The 22,723-nt window shown below is 41.8% G+C and overlaps 1 protein-coding gene across 4 annotated transcripts in view; it reads right to left on the reverse strand.

The window, feature by feature from the left end:
* The window catches only part of CUL2 (cullin 2), a 2,069,186-nt gene that overhangs the window by 795,154 nt on the left and 1,251,309 nt on the right, over positions 1–22,723 (reverse strand). For all 4 annotated transcript variants that reach the window (XM_044066711.1, XM_044066712.1, XM_044066710.1 and 1 more), the window contains one exon: positions 7,343–7,467. In XM_044066711.1, the coding sequence (XP_043922646.1) occupies positions 7,343–7,467 (125 nt within the window). The remainder of the gene's footprint in view (positions 1–7,342; positions 7,468–22,723) is intronic.

A 22,723-nucleotide genomic window follows, 5' to 3' on the forward strand; every position in this document is an offset into this window, starting at 1 on the left:
GCATCCTCTCTGTCCAACCAGTGCTTCATGTCCCAGCCCAGGTAGCTGACACACACACTTTAAGGTGTGATTTAAACACAAAACACAGACACTTCTGGGGAAGGCTGGCACAGGTTCTCCAGCTGTGCCCCCCTTCTGCCCAGACTACAAGGCAGTAGCGACTGTCACCAACCACTAATATCAGCTACTACAAGGCCCTTTCCAAAGGGTGACCAATTTTACTGTGCAATATTATTATCCAATAGTAAGTGTGACTGAGATTGAAGGGTATTTAGGAGTGGCTGGTACAGTATCACCAAATACATATAATGCACTCTAAGAACTTAAATTATCTCTATACAAAACAGCCACAGTCGAAAGGTTTAAAATATTAAATAATAAATAATAAAAACACAAGACAAATCTCCTCCATTCAACACAGTGCTAGTCAAGAATTCAGACACAGGAAATTTAAAAACAATCTGTAGGATAGTCTGACATAAATACAGAAAACAGCTAGTCTAATATTATTATTTTCTATTTTAACAGAAACATTAAAGTCTAAGATCCTGCTTACATAGAGAGCAAGCAAGTGCTGGTGATGTTGTCAGTTCTCAAGACCAGTGCAAAATGATATCTCTTTCTCTCTCAGATCTCTTAAATTGATAATACATCACATCTGACTCATTTAAGATTACATCATTCTTGACACTTCTCTGGTTCAAAGGCTACCAGAAACTCTAAATTTACTCTTAGTTTTCTTAGTAAGCTTGCACCTGGCCAGGAAGCCACATTAATAAAATACATTATACATGTAAAATCTAGCAAATAACTCTTGTCCTAAGACAATAGAAAGAATTCATTCATCCAGACATCATGTCTCCGAGCTTTGAGATCAACCAGTCATAAAATGTTTTACTTTATCACCTTTCTTCCAGCAGGATGCACTGTGGTTACATTTTTGAAGTTCAGAACATATAACACAGTATTTCTTACATTTGTAAAACAGCCTGTGGATTATATTAAAATTTACAATGACATAGAATTATCTACAAAATTCAGCCTTTCAGTTTTTCACATTTCTCCCTTCCCCTGAAAACTCATGCTAGTTTTTCAAGTGACCCTTAAGAAATGTTGCTTGAGAGGGTTAGGTCTGTCTGAGTATACCTTACCCCATTCCCTGTCTTGACAGCCCATCTGCGTAGGCATTGTTAATCTCATTGCGGTGCTGCTCTGACATATATGCTTGCAACCCTAGGCTCCATCTTAGCAGCTTGGCATTTTGCTGGCTGGCTTAGAGTAACCATGTTAGGGAATTGTGATCTGTAACTGCAGTGAATTTCCTTTCATACAGACAAGGCTGAAGTTTCTGCAGTGCCCACATTATGGCTAGACATTCCTTTTCTACAGCTGCATAGCATTCTTCCCTGGGTTGGAGCCTACAACTGAGATAAACCACTAGGTGCTCTTCTCCCTCTGAAGACATTTGGCTAAGTACAGCCCCCACCCCATGGCTCGAAGCATCCACCTGCACAGCAAATTATTTGCTGTAATCTGGACTGGCTACCACAGGGGGTCCTCCCAAAGCGTCTTTAAGCTTCTGGAAGGCCTGCTCAAATGCAGTGGTCCACACTATCTTATCTGGCCTGTTTTTCCTTGTCAGGTCTGTGAAGTGAGCAGCAATGGTACTATAAATGGGGCTGAACTCTCTGTAGTACCCTGCTGCCCCTAAGAATGCCCTCACCTGCTTTTTGGTAACAGGTGCAGGCCATGCCTGAATGGCTTCCACTTTGGCAGGTTCTGGCCTGATCTTACCACTCCCCACTCTATGTCCCAGGTAGGAGACCTCTGCCATACCCACCCGACAGTTGCTCGGCTTAATGGTCAACCCTGCCCTCTGTAGTCTGCCCAACACCTTCCTGGCATGTTGAAGATACTCTTGCCAGAAATAGCTGTACATGGCAATATCATCTAGGTAAGCAAAGGCAAACCCTCCTGCTAGAATATGATCTACCAGCCTCTAGAAAGTCGCACGGGCATTTTCCATCTCAAAGGGCATCTTTGTGAACTCATACAAGCCTAAACGTGTCACAAAGGCTGACCTCTCTCTAGCACTGGGGGTTAAGGTCACCTGCCAGTAACCCTTGGTAAGATCAATGGTGGTAAGATACTTAGCCCCACCCAGCTGCTCTAGGGCATCTGTCCTAGGCATGGAGTAAGCATCTGACTCTGTGTGACTATATAGTTTCCACAGAGAACCTGGTGCTGCCATCCTTCATTGGCACCAGCACTACTGGGGAGGCCCAGGGACTGTTGGACTCTTGAATTACCCCTAGTTCTAAAATTTCCTGCATCTCCTCCCTCAGAGTCTGTTTGACTCTATCATGTACCCTGTAAGGTGCCTGCCTAATAGGCCTTTGGGGTCCTGTATCCACCTGGTGCTGAACCAGGTGTTTGCACCCTGGTTTCCCAGTGAATATGTTCCCAAACTTGTGTAAAACTGCTCAGATTACTCAAACCTGAGTAGGAGATAGCTGCTGGGACATTGCTACCCCTTCCACTGAGGTGTCAGCCCGAGCCTCACTGAGGAGATCAGTCACCAGATCTCCCTCAGACTCCTCCTGCAATCCACGGCAAATACTCAGCACAAGGGCCTCCCTATCATGGTAAGGTTTCATCATGTTAACATGGTACAATTTCTGCCCCTGCCTAGCAGTTCTACTATGTAGTTAACATCACTTATCTTTCTTCCCACCTTGTAGGGTCCCTCCCAAGCTGCCTGCAGCTTGTTGTGTCTGACAGGAATGAGATCCATTACCTGCTGCCCTACAGTATACTCTCTAGCTCAAGCATTCCTGTCATACCAGACTCTTTTCTGTTGGTGGGCTTCTGCCCGGTTCTCCTGGGCCAAACCCATGAGTTACCTAAGCCTTGTCCTGAGGTTTAGGACATATGCCACAACAGACTCTTTGTGGGATTCACACTCACCCTCCCACTCATCTTGAATTAAATCTAGAGGTCCCTCACCCTATGACCATACAGTAACTCAAAGGGTGAAAAACCTGTGGATTCTTGGCGCACCTTTCTGTAAGCAAATAACAGATGGGGCAAATGTTTGTCCCAATCCCTCTTAAACTGGTCTGCAAATGCTCATAGCATGGACTTGATTGTAGAGTTTAACCTCTCAACAAGATCATTAGTCTGGGGATAGTAGGGGGTGGTCTTCAGGTGCTTCAGCCCACAGTACTTCCACAGACAAGTCAGCAGGTCTGACATGAAATTGGCAACTCTGTCAGTCAGTATTTCTTTTGGGAAACCTATCTTGCTGAAAACGTCTAACAAAGCATTTGCCACCTTTTCTGCCTCAATGTAGGACAAATCCACAGCCTCAGGGTATCTTGTAGCATAATCTACTACCACTAGGATATACTTTTTCCCTGTAGAACTTGGGGTATTCAGAGGCCCCACAATATCCATAGCTACCATCTGAAATGGCTCCTCAATCATAGGCAAAGGCATCAAAGGAGCTTTCACCTTGTCTCACACCTTGCCTACCTTTTGGCACTGCTCACAGGTCCTGCAGTACCCTGTTACATCTCTAGAAATTCCAGGCCAATAGAAGTTCTGCATAACATATCTCTTTGTACCTTTTATGCCCATGTGACCTGCAAAAGGAATATTACTGGCTATAGCTAGAAGCGCCAGATGGTAGGCTCTAGGCCCTATCAACCTGCTGTATTCTCTCGCCTTCTAGCCCTCCCTCAGGGGTCCACTCTCTATACAGTAACCCTTTGTCCCAGTATACAGATTCCCCCTTCCCTTTGAGAATCAGGAGCCTCACTAGCTACCTGCCTCAGGCCTTGCAATGTGGGGTCTGTGAGCTGAGCCTGTCTCAACTCTCTCTTTGTAACCCTTTCCCAGCTCCCCTCCCACAGGAATTCTGGCATCCTCTGACAGTGGTGCCTCACTGTCAGCCTGGGAACTAATATTCAGCTCTACCTTTGCAGTCACTCTGCCCAAGAGAACATCAGTACCCACAAGCAGCTGTGGCTCACCTTCAGTCTCACTGCTATATAGTACCTCCCTCCCTATAGTAACTACCTCACCAGTCCTGGCTGCAAGTATGCAGTCTGTCTGGGTCTCCCCCAGGCTACCAGACCCACATGCTTGTCTCGAAGCCTGACTGTGTGTAACTGCATAAACACATGGTACTACCTCACCCAAATCCTTCCCTATCAGGCCATCTGCAGGATGGCAATTTGGTACCTTTGTTTTCTCAAGACAAACTACTGTTGGCATTTTGACTTACTGTTTCCCTCACCTTTTGTTCCCCACCTTGCCTCCATGGACATCTATATGTCACATGGCCTCACTGGTTGCATTCAAAACATTTAACCCTAGGTCCTGGATGTGTACCTGGAGTAGTGGCTTCCCCTGCTACTGGCAGATTCTGTTGGGGCAGTCTGGGCGGCCCACCATGGGGTCCTTTAGACCCATGAGCAGTACTGGGTGTCCCTTTCCTGTGCAGTGAAGTACATTTACAGCTTTACCATGGAGTAAGGGGGTCAGGAACCGTACGCAGAGCCTTTGGTCAACATCATACTGTTTATATAACCTCTCAAACATATAAATGAAACTATCAAAATTATCCCCCTCTGTAAGTTGCGGAAGAAATTTACTGACCTTTTGTGCTTCTGGGGTCCAGTTACTTCCTTCCTCATTACCTCCATGACTCTGGCGAAGAGTGAGCATCTCCTTTTCATGCTGCCTCTGCCTCTCCTTCTCTATAGCTTCCATTTCCAAATGCCTGGCCTCCAACTCAAGTCTCTTCAGCTCCAGACGGATTTTTAAGTCCTCTGCAGAAAGGTTGAGCTGTCCATTCCCTGAGTGTTCTACATCTCCACAGCCACCCTGATCATCCTTCTGTTTGCTGTTTTCTGGTGCAGCTGTGACCACAGATGCAATCATGTCTGCCTTAGTCAGGTTTCCATGCACCAGTCCCTTAGCCTGGCACATCTCAGCCAACTAGGTCCTTGTCAGCTTGCCATACTCCTCTGCTCTCCCTGACTAACTAAGTTAACAAAAGAAATAAAACAATTGTGATCTGAACTCTGAATGTTCACTGTGTGGCTGATTTAGACTGCATAAACACCTTCAGTGATCATTGTACACAAGCTACAGGAATTCAATGTCTACACCACTACAAGCCAATTAGTATGTGATGTGGCTAACTCACCACTATCAAACAATTAATATCTGATGTGGATATCCCACTACTGCCAAGCAATTAATATGTGATGTGGCTATCCCACCACTGCCAAACAATTAATATGCCATGCCTGTATGCTGGCCCAGTAATCAGGAGCCTCAATGCTCACCACTAGCACCAGTGAGGGACATGCACATTGGGAAGGATAACAAGTACACTTACAGTAAAGTACAATTTCTCTTAAGAGCACACAGGGATCACAGTCAGTCTGGGGCTGATTTTCCCTTTATTTCCAGATCCCCAATAAGACTCCCCACTGGCACAGCTATAGGGTCCAGATCTCAGCCTGGTGGTCAAGCTAATACCTCCAGCACCCTCTCTGTCCAACCAGTGTTTCTTGTCCCTGCCCAAGTAGCTGACACATACACATTTTAAGATCTGATTTAAATAAGATCTGATTTAAATACAAACACACAGTCACTTCTGGGGAAGGCTGGCACAGGTTCTCCAGTTGTGCCCCCTTTCTGCCCAGATGATAAGGTTGTACAGACTGCCACCAACCACTAATATCAGCTACTATAAGGCCCTTTCCAAAGGGTGAACAATTTTACTGTGCAGTATTATTATCCAAATAGTAAGTGTGACTGAGACTTGAAGGCTACTTAGGAGTGGCTGGTACAGTATCGCCAAATACATGCAATATACTCTAAGAACTTAAATTATCTCTACACAAGCCACACTTGAAAGGCTTAAAAATAATCAATAATAAATAATAAAAACATAAGACAAATCTCCTCCATTCAACACAGAGCTAGTCAAGACTTCAGACATGGGAACCTTAAAACAATGTTGTAGGACAGTCTGACATAAATATAGAAAACAGCTAGTCGAATCTTACTATTTTCTATCTATTTCTAACAGAAATACTAAAGTCTAAGATCCTACTTACATACAGAGCAAGCAAGTGCTGGTGATGTTGTCAGTTCTCAAGACCAGTGCAAAATGTTATATCTTTCTCTCTGAAATCTCTTAAATTGATAATACATCACTGCTGACTCATTTTAGATTACATCATTCTTAACACTTCTCTGGTTCCCAGACTACCAGAAACACTAATTTACATCTCTTAGTAAACTTGCACCTGGCCAGGAAGCCATATCAATAAAATACATAAGACATGTAAAATCTAGCAATTAACTCTTGTCCTAAGACAACAGAAATAATTCCTTCATCCAGACATCCTGTCTCCGAGCTTTGAGATCAACCAGTCATAAAATGCTTTACTTTATCAGCTTTCTTCCACCAGGGTCCTCTGTGGTTACAATTTTGAAGTTCAGAACACATAACACAGTTTTTCTTACATTTGTAAAACTGTCTGTGGAATATATTAATATTTATAATGACACAGAATTATCTACAGAATTCTATCTAGCTGGGCTGACAGCCTTTCAGTATTTTGCAGCAGCATCTGCTACTTCAAAGTGCAAGTTAACTCAGTAATTTCATTAGTGAGAAAAACATAACACATTTAGCAGACAATCTGCTAACAGTACTACACAGGCTTTATTACAAAGATAAATTTGCATCTATACAGAATAACTCAGGCATATGATTAAAAAATCTAGGCAGTACAGTTAGCATGTATGACACCAAATTACAACATTCACAAAGAAAGCAGTAAGCACTCAACAAAATAGGAAGGAAGAGTTTGCATTTTTAAACATATGCTTAGCTAAGCACATGGAAAAACAAACGAGTCAGGTAAGTTAAGGGTGGGAGATGAAGTATTTTCTGCCTCCAGAAGTTGTTTCAATAAGCCAGAATCAAAGTAGAAACTTCTTAAATGCAAAATACTGCAGTCCCAGATCAACCCTTGTGGTAGATAAAATCCACAACAAAGGCACAGGTACTGAAGAACTAATTAAAAAAGACAGCCTCGTAACATGCAAGTTATGTCTTCATTCAGTATCCCTTCTAACAAAGTGCAATAAAAAAATATTGAGATATACTGAAATCCAGCTAACCAAGATTACAAGCCATCTCCAGAACACTAATCAGCGCCAAAACAGATCAGTATTAATGTAAGACTTTTCATAATTAACACAGGACTTGCACCTACTTTCTGAAATCTGTACACACATGAATGGCACTTACATTTTCCAAAGACAGGTTACTAGTTGCTCGAAGACCCTCTTCAAGAATATGGTTTTGCAATTCCTGAATCATACGTGGTAAACCATTAGAGACTGATCGTAGCAAAATGTACATGTTTGCCATATCTGTTGCAAAGAAGAATTACTCCAATTAGTATACTCAAAAACAGAGGACTAGGCCACTAAGTTTAAGCAGAATTGGTGACTCTCTCTGAAAATAATATAAGCAAAGATCAACTTTAACTTAAAACATTAGTAGCATCTAAAATAATCTTTAAAACATGAAACGTAAAATGATAGAATAAGTAAAAACATTAATACTTTTAAGTTTAAACAGCACCAAGCACTATTAATAGGAACAGCAAGCAAGCATCTGCCTTATGCAACAAATGAACTCACTACAAGGCAGTTAACTATATTTAGGTAAAACACCAAACTAAATAGTGCTCATACAAATGTCATATCTAGAAATACTATACTCCACATTGACTCTATGATGCCTTGTTTTAGCCTGTATTAACAAACTACCATTCACTGCAACACTAATCAACTCAAACATTTACAATCATGGCAAATTAACTACACAAATGTACTATGTTCATCATAGTCAATGTTGTCATAGTAAGTCTTAGGAATACTCCCAAAGATTTTCTACTGGGGAGCCTGGCGAGTATTTTGTGCTGGCAACAGCGGCATCTGGAGAATGGCAAAGGCAATCTCTGGAAATAGCATCAGACTGATAATATTTGGTGAAGATGTGTACCAAGGACCAAGTACCGGCTTCCAGAATGGTGGGTGTGTAGGTGTCCTTTTTAGGGATGCTGTACAGGTAGCTTTTGCCTTGTTGAATGAGCTTAGCCTCTGCCAGGAATCGGCTTCTCACGGAGAGAGTACGAAATGTAATACAGTTGGCTTTCTATTGGGAAATGGCCCATTCCCACACTGTTTTTTTTTTTCAATTTACCTTCTGCAAATGCCATCAACAACTGGTCATATCTGTTTTGGGAATTTTGTTCCTTGTAGGTAGAATCTTAGTTGCCTGTCTACATATAAGGAGTGCAGGGTGCTTTCCCCCTGTTCTGTGGGCTAGGAAAAAAAATAAAGGGAGATGAACAGCTTGGTGCAGAGAGACCTCTCATACTGCTTTGGGCAAGAAGAAAGGAAGAGTTATGTAAATTCACTCCAAACTATACCTCTGTAAAAAATAAGGAATGGCTCTTTGTACATCAGAGCTTCAGCTCAAATATACACCTGGCTGAGGTGAGTGCCAGCAGCAGAGTTGTTTTCCAATTAATCAAATTGAGTGGCACTGAGGCTGCTGTCTCAAACAGCGCCAGTGTTAGTTTTTCCCAGGACACAATTTAGGTCCAAAGAGGGTGCACGCTCTCTTCCTGGGTGGTCTAAACTGTAAGACTCCTTTTTAGGATTTGCTTCAGAGGGGGGTGAGCATATGGAGGACGATACATGGTAAGACAGGCAGAAGTAATAAAAATATGCACTTTTACACTAGAATAAGACAGACGTCCTTTCTACAATATGGAGAAGTATTCTAATACTTATTCCAAAGTTGCTTGAATGGGTAGAATACTTTTAGCCGTGTCTGAATAAATACACTCATCCATTGTTGAATAAAGATCTGCTTAAACCCTTAAATGGATTGTTTTTTTCCTCTGGAAAGTGACATTGTATTGCTATGTTAGCTTCGGTCAGGATCTGACATTCTGAGCAATTATCTTTATTCCTAATCTTTTAGTGTGCTTGTTTTAAAACCTGGTGAGTGGGTAACAATACTTCAAGTCATCAACAGGTGGTCTCAACCAAGATCTAGTTCTCAGGTAATTACACCCAAACTATTACCAACTGAATACTGCCTCACCCTCGGTCACACAAGAACCTTGGTGTCAGCAGCAGTGGCCTGCTTAGTGGCTTTGGACCCAACAAATTTCAGTCTGGTGTCAGCATGTGATGAATAGGTCAAAGTCATGGTGGCCTCTTTAGAGGACAGGCTAGTGGACATGGGCCTAAAAGGCACTGGACTAGGAGGATGCAAAGGTGTCTCACCTGAATCAGTGATCTACAGACAAGGTGGTGATTTGGATACAAAGTCGTCTTTGCCCACCCACACATTCTTCTCTGTCTAGAGTTTGTCTTTTCGTTTTTTGGGGGGACAACTGCATGGGAACTGGTGGATCCTACAGTGTGTAAAGACTAAACCTCACCTGAATCTAAATGTAACTGGAGGGATCCAGCCCAGTGATTAATGGTTTTGCTGTTAAATTTAGCACAAAAAAGGACAGTTTTAATATAAATGTATGCTTAGCAGCAACCTTGTATCTGGTCCTCATGTCACCATGGAGACAATCTGATAAAGAGAAATGACTAGGAGGTAATATTTTCTGAAAGCATTCAAGTGTTTTCTCAGCTGGAGGGGCTATAAAGATGAGACAAAAACCAGACAGCACTTAGTAGAAGCACAGACTGTACTACACATCTTAGCATGGATAACCTTTATGAGTTTGGCGGTAAGTTTTGGGACACTCATTCCTATTACGAGGGTAAAACTTCAATATCTGAAGATGTACATAGTTTTGTGTGTAGTATTAAGTTAATAGGTTTTAGATGTGTATTGCCGGGGTTGTTTATTTTGTTTCAGGGCTTTCACTAAAACAAAAAGGTTTTTAAGATGAGACATAGGCTCAAATGGATAAGGCAAGAAACAACTGTATTAAAAATCAACCCGCCAAACAGTGTATGCATGCAACAATAAAGCTGGAACTAGAAATTTAACAAAAAAGGTGTTATGCATATAAAGCGGGAATAACTTTTTTTTAACACAATGATGCTTTTTGTAACATCTTTAAATGTCAATGGTCTCACAGATAAATACAAAAAAAGAAAGAGAAGTGAACTATATTAACAAGGGAAAGGACTGAACATGTGAATTTGATAAAGAAAAGTTTTCAGAATGGCTATTTAGTGGAATACCTGGAACAAAGAAAAAGTGGAGCATTTATATTAATTGCAAGCGGAGCTCCAACAGTGACTGAAGAGGAGAAAAAGGATAATAATGGTTGATTTGTAGCACTAAGGGACTACTGGCAAGGGAGGAGGATTACGCTGCCATGTATTTATATTCCACCTAAAATTGCTACAATGGAGCTTAAGAAATTTCTGAGAGAAATAATCAGCTTTCAGCAAGGAATATTACTTATAAGTGGGGAATAAAAATCAGAAAAAAGGTGATGACCCTTACTTGGAGGGTAGCCTGCCCGGAGGGAAGGGACAAATAATTTTCACTTCTTACACTCTGATTTTTGATGAACTTCCTCAGTTGTACTGTTTAGGAGAGCTGTCTTTTGTCCTAAAAAAGTCCTTCTAAGGGCTACAAAAGACAACAATCTGAGGAAGAAAGGCGGACTACAAGACTGTACGCTAAATTGACACCATGAAGCATCCGAGATAGAAAGGGAACACAATAGCCCTTATCAGGGCTTCCCTACCACTCTACAACGTAAACCGCCTCCCTACCAATGTAAATGGCTCTTTTAAGAGCTCATTGAACAAAAGACGAAAAAGGACCTAGGGGACCTGTTTTAACGTAACTTAACCTATTAAATACCAATTCTTAACAAGCTGTTTGAAGAGCTCCATGATAAATAAATAACCAATAGTTCTTTTCAGAACTCCTTAATACCATAATAACCCAACAGCTCTTTTCAGAGCTAAACAGACAGAAGATTACGGTGGGCAATGGCCACTACTATAACAAACTAAACAGCTCTTTCCTGAGCTAAAGAGACAAAAGAATACGGCCACACACAGCCACAACAGCTGTTTTCACAGCTCACGCCAGCCTTTCTAAAAACATTTTTAGGACAAAAGACAGCTCTCCTAAACAACAATACAACTGAGGAAGTTCATCAAAAATCAGATTGTTGCTGTTGTGTCTTTCGGCTTATCCCGGTTAGGGGTCGCCACAGCGGAACTCCGGTCCGCTAATGTTTGGTAGTGGATTTTTACGTGCCGAGTTACCAGCCCTGATGCACAACCTTCAACGAAGGTATGCCCATTCATGCATGCCTCCACGCAGAAGACGCTCTAGCTGAGAATCGAACGCAACAACGTCTTGCTGTGAGGCGACAACGCTACCGCAGCACCACTACCGTGGTATTTCATCAAAAAATCAGAGTGTATGAAGTGAAAATTATAGGTAGGGAATAGAATCTGACTTCAACAATGAAGATGTGTCTGGGGGGCCCAGAAGAGAAAGTATAACAAAGGAGGGCAGATTTTTGAAGAAATTTATGAAAATGTTTGGCATGGAAGACATGAATTCAATACTAGGAGTTCAGAGTGAATTTACATGTTATTTCCAAGGTAGAAAAACTGTACTAGGTAAGACAGAATTTACATTTCACAGGAACATGTGCATTTAATTGAAAGTCTTGATACGCACCCAATAACTATTTCAGATCTTGAGCCTATAATAACTAAAATAAAAACACAGGGTCTTGTGTCTTTCGGCTTTTCCCGGTTAGGGGTCGCCACAGCGGAACTCCGGTCTGCTAATGATTGGTAGTGGATCTTTACGTACCGGGTTACCAGCTCCGACGCACAACCTTCAACGAAGGCATGCCCCATTCACGTATGCTTCCACACAGAAGACGTTCTAGCTGAGAATCGAACGGGACAACGTCTTGCAATGAGGCGACAACACTACCGCAGCACCACCACTGCAGTCTAACGAAATAAAAATGAGACACTGGTGCTTTCCTACTTATATGTTGAAAAGGGAGGAAATTTAAGGAATGGGTAGTGGAAATTATTTAGGCGCTATTAGAGAAAACAGAACTTTCTTCTGAAAATATAGCTAATGAGTGGGATAAAATTAAAAATGGAGTTTAATAGGGTGGAAATAAAAGAAAGGGAGCTATGGTAAAGTTACAAGAATTGCTTAGAGGGACTGAAACTTTATTGCAGAATGGGGTAACCTCACAAAACATGAGGAACAGCAACTGCCAAAAGTTAAACAAAAAAATAAGGAATGACCTTGACAACATGGATGAGTTTAGAAAGATTGCTGTTAAGCAACTGTTTTTTGATAATATCTCTAGAGCACAAAAACTTTTAGCACAACAACTCAGGCAACAAACATAGAAAAGGCTGTTGTCAAGCTTAGGGAGTCTATAACAAGGAAGATAACAACAGACCCTGGAGGGGTATTAGAAATATTTTAGAAATTATATGAAAGTCTGTATAAAGCAGAGAAATATGGAAACCAAGAAAAGGTACACATGGAAATGTTTTTGGAAGAATTAAATATGCCAAGGTAAATGAGGCTCAATTACTAACAGTTAGGATACGAGGAGATGAGATAAAAATGGTGATGCAAAACCAATCCACAAGAAGCTCCCTAGGAACAGATGGCATTTCTGTTAAAGTTTGGAAGTTAGGAGGGAAAAAAATTATAAATATCTGGAAGGTTTTGTTTAACAGTATTTTAAGAGTAGGAGAAGTACCAAGGTCCTAGAAGAAAGCAGTGATAGCTGTAATACCTAAAGAGGGTAAAGACCCATTAGATCCAGCTTCATACAGGCCCATTTCAATACTAAACCATGATTATAAACTGTTTATATCTATAATGGCTATAGTAATGGCTAAAGCGATGCTAAAATTGATAGATATGGATTTTCTAGTGGGGAAGCAAACATTTGACAATATTAACAGAACATTTGTGATCCAGAGGGAAGCAGAATGTAAGAAAATACCACTGTTGTTAGTGGGTCTTGATGCAGATAAAGCATCTGACACAGTAAACCGGGACTTTATGAGCAGGGCAGTTGAAGTATTTGCATTCACTGATAAAATTATAAGGTTGACTAGGAAGGTACATGAGGGATCAGAGGCGAAAATTGAAGTGGGTGGGTTCATTTCTGATAATTTCTGCTTGAGTTGAGGAATCAGGCAGAGGTGTCCTCTTTCCCCTCTGTTATTTGCATTATATTTAGAACCACTGGCAAAGAAAATAAGGGACTCGGACATTCAAGGATATAACTGGTAAGTCAGTCATGAAAAGCTGGCTCTATTTGCAGATTATGATACTTTATACCTGATACAACCAGAAAAGGACAGTTCAATATTGTGGAACATTCTGAGAGAGTTTCAAATCTTTTTGAGATACAAAATAAATGAAGCTAAAACAAAGGCAATAGTGGCATGCCATGCACCCACACATGAATTGGTTCAGCAATACCTATATTTATGGGGAGATGATAAAATTAAGTACTTAGGAGTATAGATTAAAAAGTAGTTTGGTATGTCAGCTAAGGATATCTGGGAAGAGACTAAACAAAAGATAATACAGAAACTGAGAAAAGTACAGTTTTGTACCTACCATAAATGTAGATGTTCGATAGACATGCAACTGCAGTCATAACATGTGGGTTGTCCTGCCTCAGGCAGCCCTCGGTCGGCCGGATTCCAAAGTCTGGGTCCGACGTCGGCTGATGTCGCATTTCTATCCGACGTCAGAGCGGCTGGAGTACATAAGCATCAGCCGACTCCATTTTCTTCAGTGTTTCTTGCCCCAGATGCCAGGTGCCCTCCAAGGAAGGCTGTAATCAAATTGGAAGACAAAAACAGGATTCCAAACAAATAAATGAGTAATAAAACAAATACACCATAACAGATAACCCCAGCTAAGAGAAACAGGGATAGGAGTGGACCCTAGGCATAGAGGGGTATGGAGGGTGGGAAAATCCGACTGCAGTTGCATGTCTATCGGACATCTACATTTATGGTAGGTACAAAACTGTACTATGTCCTTCAAGAATGCAACTGCAGTCATAACATGTGGGTAGAATACCATAGCTTAGCTGGGGGAGGAGGAATGCTCTAGGAAAAAGATGGTGTGGCAATCAAACCCTGCAGGACTGCCGAAGCAAAGCCTGCTCTGGATCTGGAGTATAGAAGGAGATTGTAGTGTTTGGAGAATGTATGCACGGAGCTCCATGTAGCAGCTTCTAGAATGTCCTTAGTAGGCACCCCTCTTAAGAATGCTGTAGAGGTGGCTGTAGCTCTGGTGGAATGTGGTCTGACATTGGCTGGAACAGTCTTTCCATGAAAGGAATAACAGAATCTGATGCAATGTCCAATCCATTTTGAAATAGCCTGTTTTGAAATTGCTTTTCCTTGGACTGCAGGGGCATAAGCTACAAAAAGTTGTTCAGACTTCCTACTGGCCTTGGTTCTGTCCAGGTAGTAACAAAGTTGTCTGTGAATGTCCAAGGTATGCAACAGTCTTTCCCCCTTGTTCTCAGGACTGGGGAAGAAAGCAGGCAGATGAATGGCTTGATTTAAAGAAACCCTAGATAGAACCATTGGCATAAAAGTAGGGTTGGTCCTTAATGAAACCCTGTCTCTGTGAAAAATAATAAAGGGTGGTATTGCCATTAGGGCCTGTAGCTCCGAAACCCTTCTTGCTGATGTAATTGCCAACAGGAAAGCTGTCTTCCATGAGAGAAATTGCAAGTCAACTGAAGCTGCTGGCTCAAATGGAGGTAGAGTCAGTTTTTCTAGGACAAAATTGAGGTCCCAGGATGGCACTGGGGCCTTTCTTGGTGGCTTAATGTTCTTGATTCCCCTGAGGAATTGCCTTAGTAAAGGGTGTGAAAAAACAGGAGGATCAGAGTTGTATCTAGCTGAAATAGCAGATGCATGTATCTTTATGGAAGAATATGAGAGGCCATTCTTTAACATATCTGCCAAATATTCCAAGATGAGTGGGATGTTCAACAATGATGCATCATGTCCCTTGCTGGTATTCCAATTGCTGAATCTTTTCCACTTTGCTAAGTAAACCTTTCTGGTGGATGGTCTTCGAGCCTCTGTTAGTATCCGCTGAACTTCCTTGGAGAGAGATAGGCTGAAGTTATTTATGGGATCTCCCAGGCTGTTAGCTGCAGTGTCTGAAGATTTGGATGCACTGTTTCGAAGTTGTGCTGAGTTAGAAGTAGAGGCCATTGGGGAAGGGCCCACCTCCTGGTGTGACATATGCTCCGTAGTAGTGGGTACCAGTGTTGTCTTGGCCAGTCCGAGCTATTATGATTCCCTTGGGTCTCTGCTTTGATCTTTAGTAATACTGAGGTCATCAGTGGCAGAGGTGGGAATGCATAGATTGTTAGGGAGTTCCAGTTGAATGAGAGGGCATCTACTTTCCAAGCTTTTGGATGGTATGTCCTTGTGCAGAATTTTGGTAGTAGATGGTTGAGATGAGAGGCAAATAGGTCCACTTCTGGCTTGCCCCATGTCGAAATGAGTTGTCTGAAGGCCTTCGGATGTAACCTCCACTCGTGTGGATCTGTGAAATTCCTGCTTAGGCTGTCCGCCAACACATTGTCTTTTCCTGGAACAAACTGGGATTGTAACTGGATGTTTAGGCTCAGCGATTTCTCCCAAAGCTGCATTGTCAGTCTGCAAAGAGGGTAAGAGTGGGTGCCCCCTTGCTTGTTTATGTACCACATCACAGTGGTGTTGTCTGTCCGTATCATTAAATGGCCTTGCTGGAGTTGGTGTTGAAAGGCTTCGATGGCATGCATTACTGCCAGCATTTTCTTTTGGTTTATATCCAGATGTGTTTTCTTTGGAGACCATTGTCCTTGTATACACCTGCCTTCCATGTGCGCCCCCCATCCAAGGTCTGAGGCGTCTGTAGTCATGGTCTGTGTTATCTGTGGTTTTTTGAATGACATACCTGTGTTTGCCTGGCTCACCGAGGCCCACCATAGGAATTCCTTTTGTAGGCATGGAATTAGTGGTATGATTGCCTCCAAGTTGTTGCTGTGTTGAGACCAAATGCTTTTTAGGTACCACTGAAGCTTTCTCATGTGTAGTCTTGCGAATGGAACCGGAGAATGCAGGATGCCATGTAACCAAGGGCCTGTAGGAATCTCCTTGCAGTCATCTGGGTTAGTTTTGCTAGACCTTTGAAATAATGAGTTAACTTCTCTTGCTTGTCTTCTGTCAGGTAAGCCATCTGAGAGGCTGTGTCTAGTTTGGCTCCTAAGAAGATTATTTGCTGGGATGGCTGCAGTCTTGACTTTTGGAAGTTGACTGTGTATCCCACAGCTTGAAGTAATTGTATGACATAATCCAGGTTTTTTGTCAACATCAATTTGTCGTCAGCTTGTATGAGGCAGTCGTCCAGGTACGGGTAAATTTGTATACCCTGGAGCCTGCAATGAGCAATTACTGAAGCCAGGCATTTTGTAAATACTCTGGGCGCAGTAGATAATCCAAATGGCAATGCTGAGAATTGATAATGCTCTGGCCCTGCAAGAAATCTGAGGTATCTTCTGCAGCTGTGTCTGATAGGGACATGCAGGTATGCCTCCTTGAGGTCCAGAGTAATCAGCCACGACCCCTTGCCCAGCATGGGAAGGAGTTGCTGTAGAGTCAGCATTTTGAACTTTGGCACTATGAGAAAGGTGTTTAATGCGGACAAGTCCAGTATTGGTCTCCAATGAGATTCTTTTCTTGGAACAAGGAACAGCCTTGAGTAAAATCCCTGGTCTTGTTCTTGTTGTGGAACTCTTTCTATTGCTTTCATCCGAATCAGCAGAGTGATTTGCTTGATAGCCTCTGCCCTCTGATTTTTTGGCAGGTTTGGCATGCCTTGTTTTCTTGGTAAGGTATGAAAATGAAACCTGTACCCTCGGTCTATAATGTCCAAAATCCATTTGTCCTTTGTCAGTCTGTGCCAGTTCTCTGCAAACAGAGATAATTTCCCACCCAAGGGAGCTTCCAGTTGTTCCCTGGTAGGCGGTAATAGAGGAAAGTCATTGAGATTGTGGTTGTGGGGCAGGTGAAACCCCTGCGTCACTTCTTTGGTTTCCTGGCTGCCATTGTCGTCCCCTCTAAGGGCCTCTGTATTGGCCTCTTCCTCGGCCACGTCTGTTCTTACCCCTTTGAAACTTTTCTGTATTAGGAAAGGACCAGTTTTTTGAAGGCCAATTCCTACTGAATCTGGGGGGTTGAACCTGGAGGAAATCTTTCACAGTCTGGACTGATTTTGCTTTTTCTTCGATGGTCCTTAACACATCCTTAGCATTTGCACCAAAAAGCTTGTTCTTTTCCAAAGGTGCATCCAGAAGTTTTGCTTTTACATGATCTGGTAGAGGTTGATCTTTTAACCAAGCATGTCTACGAATGACTGCCCCTGTCATAGCTGCCCTACATGAAGCTTCCAGTGTATCATATCCACACTGCAGGAAGTGATTGCTTACTTGCTGAGTGTTATGTACAGCTTCCTGCAAAGTCTTCCTATCTAAAGGCTCAGGAGTGGCTAATGTTTTTTGTAAATCTTCTAACAGATAATCCTGGTATTGTAACATATGGAAAAGGCAATTTAAAGGTCTCATAGATAAGGTAGTGGATGTGTAAACCTTTTTGCCCCATCTCTCTAATGACCTAGCTTCCCTGTTGGAGGGCAAAGGATTCTTTGAGGTGGAGGCTGAAACTCCTTTAGGCCCCTGTGAAATAGTTTCCAAATCAGCAGTGTGGGCCCTGAATAAATGGGAATGAGTTTCTGGGACCCTGTAATACCTGTCTGGCTTGGCTGGAGCAGGAGGAAGAGAATCAGGGGTAGCACTAGAATCAGAATACAAATCATCCAGAACATCAAGTACAGGAGGAATAGCTAAGGGCCTGTGCTGAGGCTTCTTAAGGAAAGTCCTAAGGCGTTTCCTAGAATCAGAATATTCCTGACCTTGCCACTTGAAATGTTCCCTCATGGTGTGCAGAACCTCCCCAAAAGAAATATCCTCAGGAGGGGAGGCCGAGGGGATGGAATCTTCTGCATCCGAGTCCTCATAGGTTTGGAAGAGCTCTTCCTGGCTATCAGAGTGGACAGAGCCCTCAGAATCTTCATCTGAATGTGTAGGGTCAGAGGGTTCAACCCGGGGCCTTTTATCAGGAGGAGGCTGGGATCCTCTCTCAGGATGGGCCTGTGAACCTCTAATCATGGAAATCAAATCAGCAGCCATGGACATAATTTGTGTCTCTGGAGTCGGCTGAGGTAAGGGTTTAGAAGTAATATGCTTTGTTTTGCTGGCTGCCTTAGCCCTAGTGTAGGCCTTAATAGACATGGCCATAGGGAGCCTGGCAGCTCCACGTGCAGGAGTGACCTTGTCTACAGCAATGGTCTCGGGCATTTCCTCGGTTTTGGTATCCGGAGGAAAATCTATAATTGGCGTCGGAGTAATGTCTGGAATCGGAGTTGTCGGTACTGCGGTGTCTTCGGTCCTGAGTGGTGGAGAGACCGTCTCAGAGGGAACCGGAGCACTCGCGCTAGGTTTTGGCGTGGAGTCGGAGGTAGACGCGGGCCGAGGATGTCGGTCCCGGTCTTTTCGCTTTTTGGGCGTTTGCGATGTCGGAAGATCCGACGGCATGGTGTAAGCAAAATTATCGCCGAAAAAATCTTCAGCGAACTCCGCCCGGCGCCTGAGAGTGCGCTTGTTGAAGCGAGCACAGGTTACACAGGCCGAGACGTCGTGGTCTGGGCCCAGGCAAGGGAGACAGTAACAGTGGAAATCCTTATGAGGTATTTGTTTACCGCAAGAAAGATAATTGTTAACTTTTTCAGTAATTTCTGACATCGGCTGAGGCAAGAAAAGGTCCCCAATGGGGTACTTAGCTTTTTGATGACTTCGGTATCGTAGAATATAGGAGCTGACCGACCGGCACTTGCGAACTGCTTCTGCTTCGGGCACCGTGTGGCAAGAAAGACTGAAGAAAATGGCGTCGGCTGATGCTTATGTACTCCAGCCGCTCTGACGTCGGAGAGAAATGCGACATCAGCCGACGTCGGACCCAGACTTTGGAATCCGGCCGACCGAGGGCTGCCTGAGGCAGGACAACCCACATGTTATGACTGCAGTTGCATTCTTGAAGGACATCTGGAAGCCCTATTATACTGATACGGCTAGTAAGACACAAGCAGTTAAAATGTTTTTAGTCTCTTTAGTCTTATATACAGGTCAGGCATAATTTTATCAACCAGAGGAGAAGTTGTGGATAGCAATTAAAGAGCTGAAGGATTTTATCTGGGAGGAGAAGATGGTAAGAGTCACGTGGGATAAGCTGACCCTTTCAATAGAACAAGGTGGTTTGGGATCACCTGATTTGGAGGGCTATTTCACAGCTACACAGTTAAGCCTCATATACTTAGCACAAGCAGAAACCTATAATTCATAGTGTAAAGGGATGATGATGAAACAAGGAGGAAGCTGAAGATACAAGGAGAGACTGGTATTTTGGATGCAGACATTTAAGGAGAACAATAATAATCATATACATTATATTCATAAAGTAGCAGAACGTATTCTAAGAACTAAGCCAACACAAAAATAAAAAAAAATGAACTTCTGCCAATAGGAAAGACTGCAATTAGCGATACAGACAACAGGCAAGAGAGGGCTGGAATTTATTGGAGAAAACTGGCAATGGAACCAAGACACTGGGAGCAAATAATGAGAAAGGGAAAGGTAATAAAATGGAAAGACATCAACAATTTATTTGGACTGTAGGTTAGGGACTGCCTTCCCTATCAAAGACTGGTATCAGAGTATAGGCAAAGAGAAAAAAATTGGGGGGAAGGGTGGTCCTAAATGAGAGACTAGCACTAGTAGAGCTTTTAGTAAGAGATAGAATAGAAGCTGCTGTTAAAAAAGGAATAATTACTACAGCACATAAAGTACTGCATGATAAATATAAGAATCAGTCAGAGGAGGTTAGAAAGGATTGGGAAGAGATATTGGACAAGCAATTCAAAAAGAAACAATGAGAGGATATACAGTGGATATAAAAAGTTTACACACCCCTGTTAAAATGCCAGGTTTTTGTGATATAAAAAAACGAGACCACAATAAATAATTTCAAAACTTTTTCCACCTTTAATGAGGCCTATAACCTGTACAATTCCATTGGAAAACAAACAATCTGTTAGGGGAAAAATATAAAAATAAAAAAAACATACATTATGCTGGTTGCATAAGTGTGCACACCCTTAAACTAATACTTTGTTGTGTGTGCAGACCCTTAAACTAATACTTTGTTGAAGCACCTTATGATTTAATTACAGCATTCCGTCTTCTTGGGTAGGAGTCTATCAGCATGGCACATCTTGACTTGGCAATATTTGCCCACTTTTCCTTGCAAAAAGCGCTCCAAATCTAATGAAAAATAGACGTCCAGACAGCATATTAAGCATTTTTTCCATGTACATACTTTTGTCCAGGACGACAATTCGTCCTCCTTCATCTGCTGGCCTTATTATCAAATGCTGTGCCTTTACTAATTCATTCAAAGCTCCTATTTCACCGGGTGTTAAATTGTAAAAGGTATCATTATTACATTTAACATTAATACTCTCTCAGATCATTTTCATAAGCATTCAGAATTGCTTCTAATGCTGGTGCAAATTCAGGAACAAACACACCAAGTTTCTTAAAATTCTTAGCACAGTCTATATTATCAGGAAAGATCACATTAAGCATTACATTTCTAGCAATTAATTTTAAATCTAATAGGACATCAACCAAATCAGTCATCATAGCTGGTATAACGGAAAGTCCCTTATTTAACACTGCTATCTGTTCTCCACTCAAATCAAAAGAAGAAAGGTTGAAAACCAAGTCACCTGGAGGAGGAATTGTCGTCCTGGACAAAAGTATGTATATGGAAAAAATGCTTAATATGTTGAATAATGAAAAAGTCTATATGAAATTGTATAGGTTTCAAGTAACTGGTATTATTAATAGGGTTAATTTCTACGTATATGACTTACTAAAGACCAATCAAATTATCCCCTCTATGTTTATTTTTCTGATGAACATCCAAAATTGCCAATTATCTATGGGTAACCGAAAATACATAACAACTTAGGGTAGTTCTAGATACCATTACCACTGTGTTGAAAGATACTAAGCAATTTCTAAAGGATTTGTATCAGTGGTACAAAAGTTCTACTAATATGGATAATATGGTCTTTGTGACACTGGATGTTAATTCACTTTTTACGGCAATCCCTAATGATATAGGGGTAGAATATTTAAGATGTTTCTGACTTCTGAGTACCTTTTCTAACTCGAAAGTCATCTTAGTATGTGCACTCCTTGAGCTGATATTGGAGAACAATGTTTTTGTGTTTTATTCAGAATATTTTCTCTGAAAGCTGGGAGTTGCTATGGGTACAGCGTGTGTGAATTCATATGCAAATATTGTTTTAGCCTACTGGGTGACGCAATTCGTTTTTGTTAACATGCTATTTCAGATGCATGTGAAATTTTATAGATGTTTCGTGGACAATATTTTCTTTGTCTGGCAAGGGTCTGTCGATTTTTTTATGGGGTTCATTGACATCTTACAAGGGACTACCACCTTCCTTATGTTCACTCCCCACTACTCTGTAGAAAATATTGATTTTTTGGATGTGTCAGTGGCCAAAGATGGCATAACTGTTCACCAGCATGTAAAAGAAACCATACAAAAAGAACAGTATATTGCATAACACCAGCATGCATCCCAGATGTGTCTCTAAGAACGTATTAAAGAATCAAATTCTTAGAGTGATGAGATTACATACTGATGAGATTCAGAAAGAAGAGGCACTTGACACTAGTAGTTGCAGCTAGTCCACGTTTTAGATATAAAAATAATAGGCCATTAAAACAATCTTTGTTATAAACAACCCAGTGAGGCTAGGATGTACTCTGAGTACAGAGGCACTTTTGCAAGCAGAAACTGTTCAGCATGTAAATATGTTTGGTCTGTGACATGTGTAGCACACCCCAGACCCCTGCAAGAAATATATTTTCGAACATATGCAGACTGTAGAGATAGAAATTTGGTTTATTGGGCACAGTGCATGGTGTGTGCAGGATTTTATACTGGAAAAACAAATCGGACAGTGAAAGAAAGAATATTAGACCATGTTAACGATATATATAACAACAAACCAAGTAGTGCACTAGCTAAACATGTATCAGAGTCGGGGAGTACTTATATGTTAAAGTTTTTAGTTTTACGAATGGTGGATAATAGAATTAGAGAAGGGGACACTGTGAATAAAACTGAGTACACTGGAATTAAGGTGGATTATAGACCTAAGGGTGAACACCCCCCCTCCCCCCGGACTCAATAATGCTGTGCCTTTAAAACCTGTTCTTAAGAGGAGAGGGCTATTGCATTAATCAAGACCATGTGATTTTTAATCTTGATTTGATTGGATGCCATATGTTTTAAATACTTTTAGTAGCTATTGGTTGTTATGGTCTGATGAAGTGGAACACCGCAAAAGCTCTTGTCTGGTTCCCTGACAAGCACA

This window comes from Protopterus annectens, chromosome 3.part1 (genome assembly GCF_019279795.1).
Source record: "Protopterus annectens isolate FY-2018-M chromosome 3.part1, PAN1.0, whole genome shotgun sequence".
NCBI classification, from domain to species: Eukaryota; Metazoa; Chordata; order Ceratodontiformes; family Protopteridae; genus Protopterus; species Protopterus annectens.